Source organism: Monodelphis domestica, chromosome 4 (genome assembly GCF_027887165.1).
Source record: "Monodelphis domestica isolate mMonDom1 chromosome 4, mMonDom1.pri, whole genome shotgun sequence".
Classification (NCBI taxonomy): domain Eukaryota; kingdom Metazoa; phylum Chordata; class Mammalia; order Didelphimorphia; family Didelphidae; genus Monodelphis; species Monodelphis domestica.
The window spans coordinates 429421814-429440510 of NC_077230.1; the positions used below are offsets into that span (position 1 = coordinate 429421814).

Consider the following 18697-nt stretch of genomic DNA (forward strand, 5'->3'; position numbering starts at 1 on the left):
AATTACTTTACCTTGATATGTCCACATGAGTATTTTAATCTTGAAAGAATTACTAATATATTAATATTGCAACCTATGTGCTCAGGTATCATATTCACAGATATATTAGTTCTTGATCATTGTATTTAATAGGTACTCTATTAATTTTGACTACTCTTCAAATCTACATCCCAAAGGTCAGAAGAATTCCTGGGTAGGCTGCCACATTGTCCTAGTTCCCACCTTGCCAGACCAGATTCCATACAAGGTCATATGCTGAGTTAATCTACTCCTCTTTGATCTTGTAGTTGTCAGGTGAGCCGATATTAAGTCTTATGCCATGTCACATGAACATTAGCTACCTCCCATTCCCCATTGCTTGATCCTCCAGTAAAAGATTGAGGAAATATGTAGTTCATTCTCTCTCTCTCTCTCTCTCTCTCTCTCTCTCTCTCTCTCTCTCTCTCTCTCTCTCTCTCTCTCTCTCTCTCTCTCTCTCTCTCTCTCTCTCTCCCATCATCAGAGGAGCACACAGGCTGGATCCCAAGCTCTTTAATTCCTGGCTCTGAGTCTTTCTTCCTTTATTATATTCCCTCTTTCTCTATATCCCCTTTACCCATTTTTCCTCAGTTTCTAACTCTCCTTTTCAGGTGTCCAACTAAGAATATATTAATTTGTGGCTATAGGCAGACACAACCCATACATGTCCCAAACATATTCTTTTTCATTAGTGGTAGAAGGTAGAAGGGGAACAGAAAATAGATTGTGATTAATTGGAAAAAGTAAATTAAGAAAAAGTTCCTTTCAAACACAGGTGTCAAATACATAGACTGCAACATTGCCAGGTGCTGCCTGAACCAGGTCAAAAGGTAATTGGGAAATAGTTGTAGCAGTCCACCCCTAGCTATGGGCAAGGGGAACAGTCGGTATGTACAGATTGCCTTAGAAGAGAGCATGCTCAGTCTTGAGCATGCTAAGTATTGCACATGGCTGGGAAAGCCTCTGACCCTTGACCCCAGCTTCCCCCAGGTTAAGTGGGAACACAGGTTTCTTTGTGCTCACCTGGTTAAGAGAAACCACACCTATACCTTGTCATTAACCAATGATCATCATCCCTGTGTACTGTGTATATTTGCATATCAAAGATTATATATAGCCCAGCAAGCTCTGCCTCTCTCTCTCTCTTTCAGGCTAGCTGATGGCTGTCCTGGCAGGACTTGGCCTCTGGCCAAGCTCCATCTTTAAATCTTCTCTATCTCTCTTTCATCTCTCTGACCTGTGTGGGATTAAATGTGGATCTCTGGCCTGGTAAAAGCCTTTGGAAGGGTCCTTTGATCAGAGCTTAGCTGTGGCTCATGGAAAATTAATAAAGACTCATTCCTGCCACCTCATATCTCTAATTTGACTCCGTCATCCCCCTTGTGGTATCTAAAACTTCTATCCTATCTCTATCTTCCTACCTTAAAGCTTCTCTCCCCTCTGAGGAAGCTTTAATCGTTAACCAAAAAAAAAAAAAGATACACAGATAATTATATGCTAAATTAAAATGTGTGCTTTAAGCATCCTTATGTACAGATTTAGCCCAATAAAAAGTCATCCCTCCTGTAAAGTATATGCTGTTGGTATCTGACTTTCCAGAGGTCACTTCCACACATCAAAATTCTATTTCTCCCCCTGCTCTCCATTCAGAATATACCCAGAGTCAGGGACAGGAAGCTGGGATACCCCTAAGAATTATAACAATAAAGCTGCATGAAATAAAAGGAAACTAAGGCCAGAGATGACCTCTCTATGGTCCTGCTGCCATTCGTGTGATTATGGGAATGGAGGGTCTGTCATCTGTACATAGGAAAGTCAGACCAGTGAATTAATTGGGCAGCAGGAATTCTACAGTGGAAACAGTTACTGGAGGCTAAAGTCAATAGATCAGAATCAGGTTAAATAACTGACATGCTTCCATGTGGCATTTTACGCTACAAAAAGGAAAAATATAGAAGCAATGGTGAATCCCTATGTGTGAAAGCAGACAAAGTTTACATTCTCCTTTCCATCTCCAGAATTTCCCTGCCAAAGAGGACCAAGACCAGCCCCATTGCATGACCAGAGCTTATACTCCAACCAAGACTAGAAATATTCCGTGGTTTCACAGCACCAAGGGAAAGGGACTGAAGGAAAGAGTATGGGGCAGTCATTGAAACTGCAGTCCTAGAAGGTGGGACACAAAGAAGGTTGTATGCTACTGGGACAGAAGAGAATAATACAATATCAATAACAAGGATGATGATGACAATTCACATGTTTTTGTGCCTAACATGTAAAAAGTACTTTCCCCACATAAAATCCTATTATATACAGAGCAAATATTATGCACTTTTCCAGATGAAGAAGCTGAGGATGTGAAAGGAGGAGACACACTTACCACACAGATAATAGACAGAGGAGGAATGATTAAATCCAAGTTTCATGATTCTGAGTAGAAGGTTCCTTCTACCACAATGCAATGTGCCATGGGACCACGGAGGCAGAATGTCACTTATGTCTATTTCTCTCCATGTCTATTTCTGCCAGGGAAAGAGAGAGCCCAACACAAAGTTGGGGGCCCAATCAAGCTACTCACCATAGATCATAAGAGTCTTGTTTGCAGTGCGCGTCAAGCCAGTAAATGAGTTAGTTGCAATACAGGTATAGTTTCCGATATCATTCAGGGATGTAATAATAGAAAATGAGGCTGAGTTGCTGACAGATTGTCCATTCTGTAACCAAGTGAATTGTGCTGGTGGGTTAGAATCAGCAACACAGCTCAAGGTAACATTTATCCCCGTTGCGAACTGATCGCTTATACGGTCAATTGTGGCAATATCTGGGCCATCTGGGGGAAAAAGAAGGATTCCATATTTAGATTATGGCAGAAAAGAAGGGCATCTCCTAGTCTGTAACCCATCACCAGGGACCACTGTGATGCTCCTTTGAGCTGGGAAATTCACAGCTCCTCCTCTACTTTTACAGTTTGGATCTGAACTTGGAAGATCTTAGGGCTTTCTCCAGTTCAGCACCCTGGATGGCCACCCTCCACCAGAACACATGACAAGGCCAATCTGGGCTCCCTAAAGAGGAAGGGGTTTGGGAACCTCAGAGCCTAGCTCTTTAGTTCTCAGAGAAGGGACTGAATTAGCCTGGCCTCTGGGAACAAACCACCAGGCTATAAGCATGCAACATATAGGAAGAAGCAATATACTTACAGGCAACATCCAGTGTGAATGGATCACTCCTATTGCTAGAAAATGGATTCCGGATTTCACACTCATATGGCCCTTTGTTATCTCTTCTTGTGAGCCTGCTGAGAGTGAGTGTCCTCTTATCTGGCGACAGCTGTATCCTGCTACCAGCTGGGGCAACTCCGTTTATGAACCACTGGTAAGTGTGAATTTGGCCTGTAGCCTGGCATGTCAATGAGAAGTCCTTGGTCTCCACTGCAGTAATGTTGGAGGTGACAATGGTAGGTTTGGACAGTGGCGCTGCGCAGAGAATAGACAGAAAATGACTGTGTTGGTTCTTTTTCTTACCTTATAACCAAATAAGTGGTTTGGAAGTGGCCTGTCTAAGACCTTGGCAGGCTGGAGGCCAGACACCAAGAACCTGTGATTTCAATAGCAAAGCTCCCCCCTTTCTCTGGTGCAGATCTCATCTTCTCCAGGCCTTAGGAAAAGTTCAGCTTCAGTTCCTGTGACTGACAAAGACATTCACATGGAGTCCAAGCCCCGGGTGCTCAGTCTTTCTGGGCTGAGGCAAGCAGGACTGGGGATGACAGACCCCTTCATCCAGCACCTGGGCTTGGATTTGAGGCCTTTATAGCTTGGCAGAACCACCAAGAGTTTATGATTCCTTGGCCTGGGCTTTCGGAAGCCAGTGTTCCTTACCTTGACAGCTTGATAAGGATATTGGGAGAGGTTGGTGTGGATAGACTAGGGACAGGCCACAGGGAGACTGTGCTCAGAAAGGGAAACATTACTTTAATTCTGAAGAGAAAAGAAAAGGAAAGGCAGAGAGTGGAAATAGATCAGTTAGTATCAGGGAACAAAAGGAAGAGCCTCAGGCTGGGAGTCAGGTCAGACCTGGTTCAAGTCTGGAGATTTCAAACCCACAATAACATCTCTGGTGCCTAGGACATGATTTGTCCACAGGAAGTAGTGCCTACCCTTTACAGAAGATTCTGGAATTCCCTGCTTTGGCCTCTCCCTTTTCCTTAGGTGTTTCCTACCCTATAAGATAAGAATGAGAATGTTGAAGGTGATCTTCAAGCTCAGATATGGTTTTATGCTGGGAATCTAAACTAATGGGGAATAATTTTCCCAGAATCTTCATGGCCCAAGGAGAGCCCTTTCCTTATCTCTAGTTGGAAGTAAGGCCTTGCCACTGAGAGAGATATGTATGCCAGAGCAATCTCTGGGGCACATGCATGAGGATCGTCAGGCCTCTGTCCTGGGTCATCCATGGCCAGCTGTCTTAAAAATAATTTCCAAATTGATAGTCATAAGTTATAAATATTTCAGCTTCCTTGACCTTTCTTCTTGTTATTTTGGTAGAGCTTGCACTCCATCCCTGGGTCTCCATTGGGAAGTTTAATGTGAGGAAGAGTGAGCTTCCCATTTGTATCCAGTAAATCCAAGTGACACTGGCCAGGACAGTGACAAATCTGAGGTCAGCTAGCTACCTTTTGTAGTGGGGGGAGAATATGAAGGAACAGTGAGCATTCTCCTGGGCATGAAGGCCATGGTAGGACTTTTTGGAAGGTGTTTTGGCAGCATCAATGGATACAGTGCCTGACATGACATAGTGACTAGTGGTAGCCTAAGAGGGAGAAAGACCTATGTTCAAATTCTGTCTCAAAATGTTACTGGCTGTGTGTCTTACTAGCAAGTCCCTATCTGTGTCTCAGTCTCCTGATCTGTTAAATGGGTAAAATAATCTCTCAGTCCTAGTGTTATTGGACCAAATGAGAACATATATAGAAGTTCTGTATAAATCCTGAAAATAGCCCAAACAACGGTTCAGAGGAAGGAAAGTACAGAGTGTGAGTCTGAGTACCAAATGTAGACTCATGCTGTCTGAGCACACAATGCATGGCCAAAGTATCTGAAAGGCCTGATGCCCTTTTGTGAATGGCTAAGGTTTAATGACAGACCAAGAACACTCAAGGATAGTCTGTAGGCAATAGAGAGTCATGAGCAGAGAAGAGACTAGAGCACACACATATTTAATTGAAGGACCAATTGAGGGCACTAGAGATGCTTAGCCCAAAGAAGAGAAGACTTGAGTGGGAGAGGAGACTTGTCTCCATGGACTGGTGGAGTTATAATGGGTTCTGTGCCCCTGCCAGGGGATGTTCAGTGGCTTACATTGATCAGGCGGGGACTATTTTCCTTTCTCCTTACAGCAACATTCAGGTACCCTTTTATCTCTTGTCTATCACAGAACAACTCTTTTTTTAACCCTTACCTTCTGCATTAGAATCAATACTATGTATTGTTTCCAGAGCAAAAGGGCCAGGCAATGGGGGTTAAGTAACTAGCTCAAGGTCACAGAGCCAAACAGGATCCAGTTTTAATGGACTTGACTCCCTGATCATTTCTCTTCCAAAAATGATTTGGGATGCCTTGGGGAACTAACTGAGCAGGATTCCTGGCCTGACTCTGCAATAGTGCTGAGACCCATAAACAGGTCCACATCCAACACAATCCCTTCATGGGTGAGGATGGACTCCAACATTTGCCCCTCTATGATCAGATGCAAATCAGGCTGGCTCAATCATCCCTGGCCTCAGATATTCCTCTCTTGCTATTGGTCTCCTTCTGTCCACTAGGTGGAACTACCAGGTGTGACAAGGAAATCACTTTTAAAAGACTGATATATATTAATTTAAGGTCGACAAGGAATTCAGCTATGTAATTCCTTAATGAAAACTCAAGTCAGTCGTCAACCTTTTATGGAGTTTTAATTACAAACAGGAGGAAGAAAGGAATTAGAGATAGAGAGATAGAGGGAGAGAGAAAGGGGAGAGAAGGGAATAGGGCTTGAATACCCCTTCTGTTTAGGCTGGGCCAAAAGGCCCAAGCCCTTAGATAGCTGGGGCAATGAAAGGAGATCAGTCCCTATTACTCACGTGACCAAATATGGAGAAACAGTCTCCGGGGCCCCCACCTTCAGCTTCCTTCAGCGCAAGCTTCTCAGAGCACACCGCAACCACTGCGACAAACTCCTCAATCACCCCCAGTCTTCAGACCCTCCTATCCTTCAGGAAAACCCTCCAAGTTCCCTCCCCTCAGTCCCCACATCTCCCAATCACCTGTCCATCAATTTCCCTGTGCCAATGGAGGCTCTAGCTTAACCCAGGACCAACTAGAGTTCTCTGGCTTTGCACATGTCTGTTGAAGGTCATATTTTCAAATAATTAAATCTTTGATACTTTGCTACAGCCCTTTCTAAATCCTGTTAACCTGAGGAGGATAGAGATTGGAATAATTAAATTTTGATCTAGGCTACAGCCCTTACTCAATCCTGTTAGGACTGAATAGGGTGGAGATTGATTCAAAGTATCTCCATTGTATCAATTCTAAAATCAATCATGACTCAAAGAAATTCCTGTTCTATGCTTTAAGCATAGGTCAAAGTCCTTTCCATTGTTCAGCAAAAGGTTTCTGTCCTAAAGTAATCTTAAGAAGGGAAGAGGAGGAAACTCCCATGCCAATGGGGTTCACATTCCAATAGCCAAGACCCACTATCAATAGGGAATTTTTCAAGTATGAAATTTCCCAATGGTGAAATTTCCAACATTTATAAGTCTAAGAAATTTTGAGGTTTACACAGGACAGGAAGAACTCTGGCTCATAAAAAGTTTCAGAGTAGCAGTTGACACCTAATGTGATCTAGGGCATCTTAACCTCTCTAGGGCTGTCTGTGGATACACAGAACTTCAGTTCCCTGGAAAGATCAGGAAATGTCCAATTAAACAGAAAATCCTGAAAATCCAAAGAGAATTTAATAAAATCAAAAGAAAAAATGCAGAATTAAATAAATCTAGGATCTGTTTTTTTCTTTTTTTAATAAAAATACAACTAAATAGATGACCCATTGGTTAATTTCATTAAAGAAAGAGGAAAACATAATTACCAAAAGCAAAAATGAAAAGATTGAATGAGTTAGCAATGAAGTTGAAATTAAGGAAATTCTGAGCAATTATTTTGAGCAATTATGTACCAGCCATAACTCAGAAACAAAGAGTCATTGAAGGGTTACATCTAAAAAGCAAATCGGGAAAGGCTTTACAAAGTTATAATTGTGGATTGTCTTATGGCTCAATTAATATGGAAAGGCATAGAATATGTGGTTTCAGGTTTAGGATGGTATCCTCATGAAATCTGGGTACCCATTGCTAAAGATATACTACAGAAATATTTAGTCTTTACTATTAGCATACCCCATTACTATTACCACCTACACTCCACAAGGTTAATTTTCTTTTTTGTCCCAACATCCTGTTGTTTTTCCTAGTGTTCTAAGAGATCTTCCAGTATCAGGACCTAATGTTTATGTTGATGCGAATGCTAGTTATAAGGCAGGAGTATACAAGGAAGGTAGCTACCTGTCATTTTTACCACTCCTTTTTCTTCTACCCAACAAAATGAATTAACAGCTGTTTTGCTAGAATTTTGGTTATTTCAGGAGCCTTTCAACCTCATAATGGACTTTAAATATGTTTTTCAGTCTTTGCAAGGTGTAGAACAAGCTGTCATCAGATCTACTCAAAGCAATGTACAAATGTTATTCTGTAAATTACAAACTGTCATATGACAAAGGACACATCCAGTGTATGCCATGCATGTACGCAGTCATATCAATTTACCTGGACCTATTTTTAAAGGTAATGATATCATAGATCAAGCTTTGATTGCTCAATGTTATCTAACTGATATGCAATTAGCTGAGGAATCCATCATAGATTTCACCAAAATAGTACTGCTTTAGGCCAAATGTTCCAACTCACTAAAGATCAAGCCAGGAGTATTGTTAAAAAGTGTCCTAATTGTGTTCCAAACCATCCCCCAATTTATATTGGTGTGAATCCCAGAGGCTTAAGTAGTACAGATATACGGCAAATGGATGTGACTCACAAACCGTCCTTTGGACGACTTAAATATATCCATGTCACTGTGGATACTTATTCAGGGTTTTTATGGGCTTACTTTTCAGATGCCTGGTCCCCCCAGAACATTTAAAACAGATAATGGACCTGCTTATACTTCCAAACAACTTTTTCTTTTTTGTAAAACTTGGGATATTCAACACCTCACAGGTATCCCATACATTCCACAAGGACAAGCTATTGTGGAGCATAGTAATCAAATAATAATAATGTTTCTTTTAAAACAAAAAGGGGGAGACAGCACCCCACATCAACGATCGGCAATAACTGTATATACTATAAATAATTTGATCTTTACTTCCAATAATATATCCAGAGCTGAAAATGTTTTCTCTGCATTTTCTTATGAACGAAATTGAGGTACCACTACTCCTGTATTCCCTGCTACAGAAGAAAAATTTGTCATATGGAAAGATGATGATCAATCCTGGCAAGGACCTCACCCAGTGGTCCTGCAAGGCCAAGGCTTTGTTTGTGGCTCCACAGGTAAAGACAGTGTATGGCTCCCTTCCTGCTGAGTTCAAGAGACTGACTGACCATAAAGAGAAGGACGAGAAGAGGACTCCGGAACCCTCACAAGGAGACTCGACTACATCTCAATAAGATACTGACTCTTCTACTTCTATTCCAGAATTTAAGTACAGCTCCTGGAATAAAGAGATGGGTTTTTTGGGAACAACCACCTTGGGTAGAGTATGTCGGCATGGGACACACTTTACCGTAAGTCATCTTATATACAAAAACTAATTCTGATATTCCTGGCATTTACCATTTTGAGAGACAAGCTAAGGACAATAATCAGGCCAATAATTGTTTGTGTCTTTCAATTGGACTGGACTAGTTGAGGCACCCCCAGTGTGCCTCACACGAGACCATCCTGAATGCCTGCCCCTCAGATCTCTGCAGGCGCATTATTATGGTCATCCTGACCTGTCAGACTCTTTCTGGATAGGATCTTATCGTGTAGACAAAGGGGTAAAATACAAAGGGTACAGCCAACTGCAATATTTAGTTTGGCTAGGGGAATCTTGTGATGGTACTTGGGGACAAGAAATACCTATTTGTCCTTCTGTGATGGAATATGAACAAAGAGACACTGTTAATATGTTTCCTCCCTTGCTATTGTGTAGATCTAAAAGGGCACCATGTATTCATTGGAAAAATATGATTTGCGTATCTTGGCATAACGACACAAGGTGTATTGGAAAGAAACTGGATTCTTATAAATTTCATCATAGTTTTATAGGAGGATACAGCTTGCCTTTGTGGGTGATGCCCCCAGAGCTAATTGGTTACGTTCTGCTAATTTCATACAGATTTTGATTGATTATGGAAAGACAGCCCTGGCATTGGATAAAGTAAATATGTATCACTATGTTAATGTTTCTAATAATGGAAAAGTCCAAAAACCAGTAAATACAAGTGTTACATTAGACATTCAGACTTGCCTAACAGGGGGATATGCTTTTATACCTACAGTAAATAATCATCCTGAAGCTTTGAACATTACTGAAATAACAAGCAAAAGAGTTAGATATTTGAATATTGGAATGTAACCTGTAGCAACTGTAGGGTCAGTTACTGTGTAGGATCACAGGTGGATGGGCCTGTCTTAATCATTAAGTGACCACGCATGGCCCTTTTTGCCACTGAACATAAAGATTCATGGTATGGTAGCCCAGGGGATCAAATTCTTTATGTATTACAACAAAAAATAAGACCACAACATAAACGATGTATTATTTGTATTGCATTAGGCATAGTAGCATTAGTTTCTTCATTGGCTTCTACTATAATAGATTCTGTATCTTTAGCACAATCAGTATCTAACTTACATTCTCTGGAGAATGACGCCAATCATTTGAAAGCATTGGCTACAAATGTAACCTCAGCATTAGAAAGAGAAAAAGAAATTGATACAAGTTTTTACAAAAGTATTATGATGTTACAGAAAAATATGACTGATCTAACAAATGAAGTAGAATGTGTCATTGAAAACACACATGAAATGTGATTATAGATATACTGCATTTTGCTTACTATATAAGAGTAAATAATGACACAAAAACATTGGAAAAAAATTAAATTACAATTACAGGAATTATGGGACCATGAAAACATCACCAAATATATTAACAATCTCAGTATATTAATTCAGAATATTGATTCATCCTTTCAGGAGGATCTCTAACCACAGCATATCGCAGATTCTTTGTATAATTGGATTGAAACATAAAAAGGATTGTTTTCCTCCTTATTTCATGATATGACTCTTCTTGTAGTTGGTGCACTTGTGATTTTGTTTATCTGCTTATGCTTGCCTTGTTTGCTAAAAGCTTTAATTACTAATTTTGCTGAATTGCAAAAAAACTATTAATGGGATCCTGTACCAAAAGGAATTTGATGTCTTAAAAATAAATGGGGAATTGCAGTGAACCTTCCAGGAACCCATGAGAAAAACTTCCTCTTCCCAGGTGTTTGACACATACTATTCCTGCTGAGTACACCAAAACATAGAAATCTCAGTTCAATACTGCATAAACAATTCCAAGATCTCCTGAGAACGGGTTAACTCCCCTGTTCACATTCTGGGGAGGATTGGGGAGAATAGATTGTTTCTCTTGAGGAGAACTTTAAATCTTGCGTGCTGCATACAATAAACGTTCATTATCCCTGCTTTGATAATGTTGCAGTCTTTCTTTCTTGAAACTTTTTAGCAGTCCCCTATTGCAACTCCTTAGGAGCCCCAGGCAGTTTTCTAATATGCAGTTCCCTCAATTGATCTTCAGAGACTCCAGAACCCTCACCAATCTGGCTGAACATTCCCCAGTTCACTGTTGCCACTTGTAAATTGTGTCATCTAGAACCAAATACAATAATCCAAGTGCCATCTGATTGTACAGAAAGACAGCTATCTCCTTATTCTTCGAAGTGGACATGCTTCTCTTAAGACTGCATTAGTGGTTGGGGTAGTTGTGTAGCTCAGTGGATTGAGAGCCAGGCCTAGAGATCAGAAGTTCTGGGATCAAATCTGACCTCAAATAATTCAAAGATATATGACCTTGGGCCACTCATTTAACCTCCATTGCACAGCATGGATTCTAATGCTAATAGTGAAGGATTAAAAAAAGTATACATTATGTTTTTTCAACTACCCTGTTACCTTCCCACTGATAATAAGTTTGTGGACCTCTCAATCATACCCAACATCTCTTTATTCAATCCAACATGGCATTAATAGTCTGTATCCAATTTCCCTTTTTTTTTTAGTTTTTAGTTTTTAAACATTACTTTATTTGGTCATTTTCATACATTATTCATTGGAATCAGAGATCATTTTCTTTTCCTCACCTCCCCTTCCACCAACCCTCCCCAAGTCAACTTGTGATTCCACTGGGTATCACATGTGCCCTTGCTCCGAACCCTATTTCTTGAAGTTGGTATTTGCATTAGGGTGCTCATTTAGCATTTCTCCTCAATCATATCCCCTCAACAACTGTAGTCAAGTAGTTGCCTTTCCTCTGTGTTTTTACTCCCACACTTTCTCTTCTGCTTAAGGATACCGTTTTTTTTTTTTCTCATAGATCCCTGCAGATTGTTCAGGGACATTGCATTACCATTAATGGAGAAATCCATTACATTCAATTGTGCCACAGTGTCTCAGTCTCTGTGTACAATGTTCTCCTGGCTCTGCTCCTATCACTCTGCATCACTTCCTGGAGGTCGTTCCAGTCTCCATGGAATTCCTCCACTTTATTATTCCTTTTAGCACAATAGTATTCCATCACCAACATATACCACAATTTGTTTAGTCATTCCCCAATTGAAGGGCATCCCCTCATTTTCCAATTTTTTTTTTGCCAGCACAAAGAGCACAGCTATGAATATTCTTGTACATGTCTTTTTCCTTATTTGGGGTACAAACCCAGAAGTGCTATAGCGGGATCAAAGGGCAGACAATCTTTTAGTGCTCTTTGGACATAGTTCCAAATTACCTTCCAGAATGGTTGGATCAGTACACAGCCCCATCAGCAATGCATTAATGTCCCAAATTTTGCGACATCCCCTCCAGCATTCATTACTTTCCTTTGCTGTCATGTTGGCCAATCTGCTAGGTGTAAGGTGATACCTCAGAGTTGTTTTGATTTGCATCTCTCTGATTATAAGAGATTTAGAACAATTTTTCACGTGCTTATGAATAGTTTTGATTTCTTTAACTGAAAATTGCCGATTCATGTCCCTTGCCCATTTTTCAATTGGATAATGGCTTGACTTTTTCTACAATTGGTTTAGCTCTTTATAAATTTGAGTAATTAGACCTTTGTCAGAGCTTTATGTTATGAAGATTGTTTCCCAATTTGTTGCTTCTCTTCTAATTTTAGTTACATTGGTTTTGTTTATACAAAATCTTTTTAATTTGATGTAGTCAAAAATATTTGTTTTACATTTTGTTACTATTTATAAGTCTTGCTTGGTTTTAAAATCTTTCCCTTCTCAAAGGTTTGACATGTATACCATTCTGTGTTCACCTAATTTACTAATAGTTTCCTTCTTTATATTCAAGTCATTCACCCATTCTAAATTTATCTTGGTGTAGGGTGTGATTTGTTGATCCAAACCTAATCTTACCCACACTCTCTTCTAATTTCCCCAGCAGTTTTTATTAAATAGCTGATTTTTGTCCCAAAAACAGGGGCCTTTGTGTTTGTCATAGACTGTCTTGCTGAGGTCATTTACCCCAAGTCTATTCCACTTATACTCCTTTCTGTCTCTTAGCCAGTACCAAATTGTTTTGATGACCACTGCTTTGTAATATAGTTTGAGATTGGGGACGGCAAGGCTACTTTCCTATGTATTTTTTTTTTCATTATTTCCCTGGATATCCTTGAACCTTTGTTCTTCCAAATGAACTTTGTTATGGTTTTCTCTAATTCGGTAAAAAAAAGTTTTTTGGAAGTTCCATGGGTATGACACTAAATAGATAGATAAGTTTGGATAGGATGATCATTTTTATTATGTTATCCCATCCCACCCATGAGGAATCAATGTTTTTCCAATTGTTTAGATCTAGTTTTAATGGTGTGGATAGTGTTTCGTAGTTGTGTTCATATAGTTCCCGTGTTTGTCTCAGGAGATAGATTCCTAAGTATTTTATATTGTCTAGAGTGATTTTAAATGAAATTTCTCTTTCTAATTCTTGCTGTTGAGATGTGTTGAAAAGATATAGAAATGCTGATGACTTATGTGGGTTTATTTTGTATCCTGAAACTTTGGTAAAGTTGTTGATTATTTCCACTAGCTTTTTAGTTGATTCTCTAGGATACTTTAAATAGACCATCATATCATTTGCAAAGAGTTACAGCTTGGTATCCTCATTGCCAATTTTAATACCTTCAATTTCTCTTTCTTCTCTAATTGCTACTGCTAGTGTTTCTAGTACAATATTAAATAATAAAGGTGATAATGGGCATCCTTGTTTGACTCCTGATCTTATTGGGAAGGCTTCGAGTTTATCCCCATTACAGATGACGTTTGCTGAAGGTTTTAGATATGTACAGTTTATTATTTTTATGAAAAGCCCTTCTATTCCTATATTTTCTGGTGTTTTCAATAGGAATGGGTGCTGAATTTTATCAAAGGCTTTTTTTTTCTGCATCTTTTGAGATAATTATGTGATTTTGTTGGTTTGCTTGTTAATATGATCAATTATGTAGATAGTTTTCCTAATATTGAACCATCCTTGCATTCCTGGTATGAATTCTACCTGTAGTAGCTAACCCTGGTGATGACTTGCTGGAGTCTTTTTGCTAGTATCCTATTTAATATTTTTGCATCTATATTCATTAGGGAGATTGGCCTATAATTTTCTTTCTCTGTTTTTAACCTGCCTGGCTTTGGGATCAGTACCATGTTTGTGGTGTAAAAAGAACTTGGTAGAACCCCTTCTTGGCTTATTCTGTAAAATACTTTGTATAACATTGGGATTAGTTGTTCTTTGAATGTTTGATAGAATTCATTTGTGAATCCATTTGGACCTGGGGATTTTTTCTTAGGGAATTCTTTGATGGCTTTTTCAATTTCTTTTTCTGATATGGGGTTGTTTAGGTAATTTATTTCTTCTTCTTTTAGTCTAGGCAATTTATATTTTTCTAAGTATTCATCCATATCACCTAGATAGCCATATTTTTGCCATATAATTGGGCATAGTAGTTTTTCATGATTACCATAATTTCCTCTTCATTAGAGGTGAGGTCTGCCTTTTCATCTTGGATACTGTCAATTTCTTTTTTTCTTTCCTTTTTTTAATTAGACTGATTAGTACTTTGTCTATTTTATTTCTTTTTTTTTAATGTACCAGCTTCTAGTCTTATTTATTAAATCAATAGTTCTTTGGCTTTCAATTTTATTGATTTCTCCTTTGATTTTTAGGATCTCTAATTTAGTCTTCTTCTGAGGATTTTTAATTTGTTCACTTTCTAGTTTTTTAATTTGCATGTCCAATTCATTGACCTCTGTCCTTCTTAATTTGTTATATATAAACTCAAGGATATAAATTTCCCCCTGAGTACTGCTTTGGCTGCATCCCATAGGTTTTGAAAGGATGTCTCACCAATGTCTTTTTCTTCAATGAAGTTATTAATTGTTTCTATGATTTGTTCTTTAACTAGCTGGTTTTGGAGAATCATACTGTATAATTTACAATTAATTTTTGGTTTACTTCTCCATTTTCCCTTACTAATTTTTATTTTCATTGCATTATGATCTGAGAAGTTTGCATTTATTATTTCTACCCTTTTGCATTTGTTTGCAATGTTTTTGTGCCCTAATACATAGTCAATTTTTGTGAATGTACCATGTGCTGCTGAAAATAAGGTGTATTCCTTTTTGTCCCTATTTATTTTTCTCCTCATGTCTACTAACTCTAATTTTTCTAAGATTTCATTCGCTTCTATCACCTCTTTCTTATTTATTTTTTGGTTTGATTTATCTAGTACAGATAGAGGAAGGTTCAGGTCTCCCACTAATATACTTTTTCTATCTATTTCATCCTTGAGCTCCTCTAGTTCCTCCTTTAGAAATTTGGATACTATGCCATTTGGTGCATACATGTTGAGTACAAATATTTCCTTGCTGTCTATACTGCCTTTTATCAGGATGTAATTACCTTCCCTATCTCTTTTAACTAGATTTATTTTTACTTTGGCTTTGTCAGATATCATGATTGTGACTCCTGCCTTCTTTTTATCAGTAGATGCCCAATAGATTTGGATCCATCCTCTAACTTTCACCCTATGCCTATCTACCTTCCTCGTGTGTGATTTCTACTCCTGGTCCTGTCTTTTCTTCTTTCACTATTTCCTCCTACACTAATGTTTATTTATAATCAATCCACATAGTTACCACCCTTATTTTACTTCCCTTTCTACCCCCCTTCCCTTTTTATCCCCCCCTTATTTTCCCCTGTAATCTTTTTAAATTCCCCCACCACCCTCTCCCTCCCTTGTATTTCTTTCCCTCACCACCAGTCCACTTTTTACCCTTCTATTTCCATATAGGGTGCAAATCTATTCTCTGCCTCAATGAATTGGATTATTCCTCCCTCTTTAGGTCAGTTTCAAAGCACATAAGCGATGAGTAATTCCTATCTCCACCCTCTTTACCCTTCCAGTGTATCGATGTTCTCTCCCCTCCTGCCATGAGCTTCTTTGTGACATATAAATTTACCCCATTTGTTTCTTTCCTTGTTTCTTTTAGTATTAACCTCTTTTTTTAGGTCTGGTTGTATACACACACACACACACACACACGTATATGTATTTATGCATGCATATATCTATATACCTATTGTGTCTTGTCGTTTCATCCTATACAGTTTGTCACAGTTCCCTCTAAGTGTAATTCTACTAGCTGCCCAGGTGATAGCAACAGTTTTTAAGAGTTACCAATGACCTCTCTTTCTTATAGGGATACATATAATTTTAACTTATTGAGTCTCTTAAACATGTTTTTCTTCTTTTTTTGTTTTTCTTTTCCCCCTCTTTTTAATTACCTTTTGATGATTCTCTTGAGTTCTATGTTTGGACATAAAATTTTCTGTTCAGGTCTGATCTTTTCTTTACAAATGATTGGAATTCCTCTATTGTGTTGAATGACCATACTTTCTGCTGTTAGAATATAGTCAGTTTTGATGGGTATTTGATTCTTGGTTGTAGACCTAGTTCCAGAGTTCCTTGCTTTCCAGAATATCATATTCCATGCCTTTCAGTCCTTCAGTGTGGATGTAGCCAGATCTTGTGTTATCCACACTGTGTATCCATTGTATCTGAATGGCGTCATCTTGGCAGCTTGTAATATCTTTTCTTTGGTCTGATAGTTTTTAAATTTGGCTATAACATTCCTGGGTGTTATCAGTTGGGGATTAAATACAGGAGGTGATCTGTGGATTCTTTCAGTCTCCACTTTCCCCTCTTGTTCTAGGATATTGTGACAGTTTTCCTGAATAATTTCCTGTAGTATTATGTCCAGGCTTTTTCTTTTGTCATGGTCTTCTGGTAGACCAATGATTCTTAAATTATCTCTTCTCAAACGATTTTCTAAATTGTCTGTTTTGTGAATGAGAGGCTTCATATTTTCCTCAATTTTTTCATTCTTTTTTTTAGTTTTATAGTGTCCTGTTTCCTTGTGAGGTCACTTAATTCCAGTTGTTGTATTCTGATTCTTAAAGACTGAATTTCATCCCTGGGTTTTTGGTCCTCCTTTTCCTTCTGATCTGATTTTCTTTGAAGGTCTTCTTTCATCCTCTTTACCTTGTCTTTCTTCTCCTTTGTCCCATCTTTCATCTTCTTTGCCTCATCTTTCATCTCCTTTGCCTCATTTTCCAGCTGGTTGATTTTGGCTTTCAAGACACTATTTTCTCATTTTAGTTCAAGTGCCTCTGTTTCCAGATGACTTATCTTAATTTTTAAGTTATTTTCCCAGTTGTCTTCAGCTTCTTTTGATTTTGTTTTGAATTCTTCCACAGCCTGTATCCAATTCACTGGGATTTCTGATTTATCGTTTGCTGTTCTCTCCCCCTCTGTTCCATTTGCTGAGTAGAAGCTGTCTATTGTAGTTTCTTTCTTCTTTATCTGTTGTTTACTGAAATTCACCCCTTCTTTACTCCCCATATTTGTCTGTGCTCTTACTCCTCTCATTTTTTTTTTTTTGGTTTTGGGGGCTTCTGTCAGTCTCCCCTCTTGGAGCTTTAATAAGAGATCTCTCAGTGTAGCCTCTGGTGGGGTTTGAGCTTCCCTGACCTCTGGAGGCTTTTGATTGCATTAAAGTCCAGCAGTCAATGAGGATGGATATGGAGCTTGGGTTTCCCTGAACTCTGGAGTCTTTTGATGAGATTAAGTTCAGCTTAGTTGGGCTGGGTGTGCTCTGAGTCCAAAATTTCCTGGAAGGCTGGAGCAAATATGGAGGATCTCCACCACTCTGACAAGGCTGCCAGGTCTATGCTCCCTCTCTAGCTCCTTCCCCGACACCTGTGTTGGACTCTCTGAACTTGGCACAGCTCTGCTTGCAAGTTATGCCTTTCAGACAAGCACCTTTGACCAACCAGAAGTTCCTGCTGCCATTGGAATCTCAGCACTCTGGGTGGGTGGGCGGATGGGTCCTGGGACCTTCCTTCAGTCTTCCCCTTAACCCTGAGTGTTCTCAGAATCTGGCTTTATGGGGGAGGGGGGGTTCCTTTTGAATTAAGTCTAGCAGGATGGTTCCTTGGCTCAGACTTGTTGTTAAGTTTGATTTTCAATCCCCTGGGAGCATTCAGTTTGTGATCCATTAGGAAGGGTATTCAGAGGTCTGAACTTCTGCTCCTTCGAGGCCTCCATATTACATCCCCAACCTTTTTCTTGAGGATAACCTTGTGTGCTACATAAAATAAATGTTAATTATCCCTGCTTTGATAATGTTGCAGTCTTTCTTTCTTACAACTCTTTAGCAGCCCCCTATTGTGACTCAGTAGAAGTCCCAGGCATTTTTCTAATATGTAGTTCCCTCAATTGATCTTCAGAGACTCCAGACTCCTCACCAATCTGGCTGAACATTCCCCAGTTCACTGTTGCCACTTGTAAATAGTCATCTAGAACCAAATACAATAATCCAAGTGCCATCTGATAGTACAGAAGGGCAGCTTTCTCCTTATTCTTGGAAATGGGCATGCTTCTCTTAAGACTGCATTGGTTGGGGTAGTTGTTTAGCTCAGTGCATTAAGAGCCAGGCCTAGAGATCAGAGGTTCTGGGATGAAATCTGACCTCAAATAATTCAAAGATATATAACCCTAGGCCACTCATTTAACCTCCATTGCACAGTATGGATTCTAAGGCTAAAAGGGAAGGGTTAAAAAAAGTATGCATTATGCTTTTTCAACTACCCTGTTACCTTTCCCACTTATAATAAGTTTGTGGATCTCTCAATAATCCCCAACATCTCTTTATGCAATCCAAATTGGCATTAATAGTCTGTCTCCAATTTCC

At 39.1% G+C, this 18697-nt stretch overlaps 1 protein-coding gene across 1 annotated transcript in view; it reads right to left on the reverse strand.

The window, feature by feature from the left end:
• LOC130459020 (carcinoembryonic antigen-related cell adhesion molecule 5-like) overlaps positions 1-18697 on the reverse strand; it is a 63919-nt gene that overhangs the window by 28226 nt on the left and 16996 nt on the right. Inside the window, exons 3-4 of the mRNA XM_056826235.1 lie at positions 3219-3513; positions 2597-2848 (exon numbers count right to left, since the gene is read on the reverse strand). Coding sequence (XP_056682213.1) covers positions 2597-2848; positions 3219-3513 — 547 coding nt within the window. The remainder of the gene's footprint in view (positions 1-2596; positions 2849-3218; positions 3514-18697) is intronic.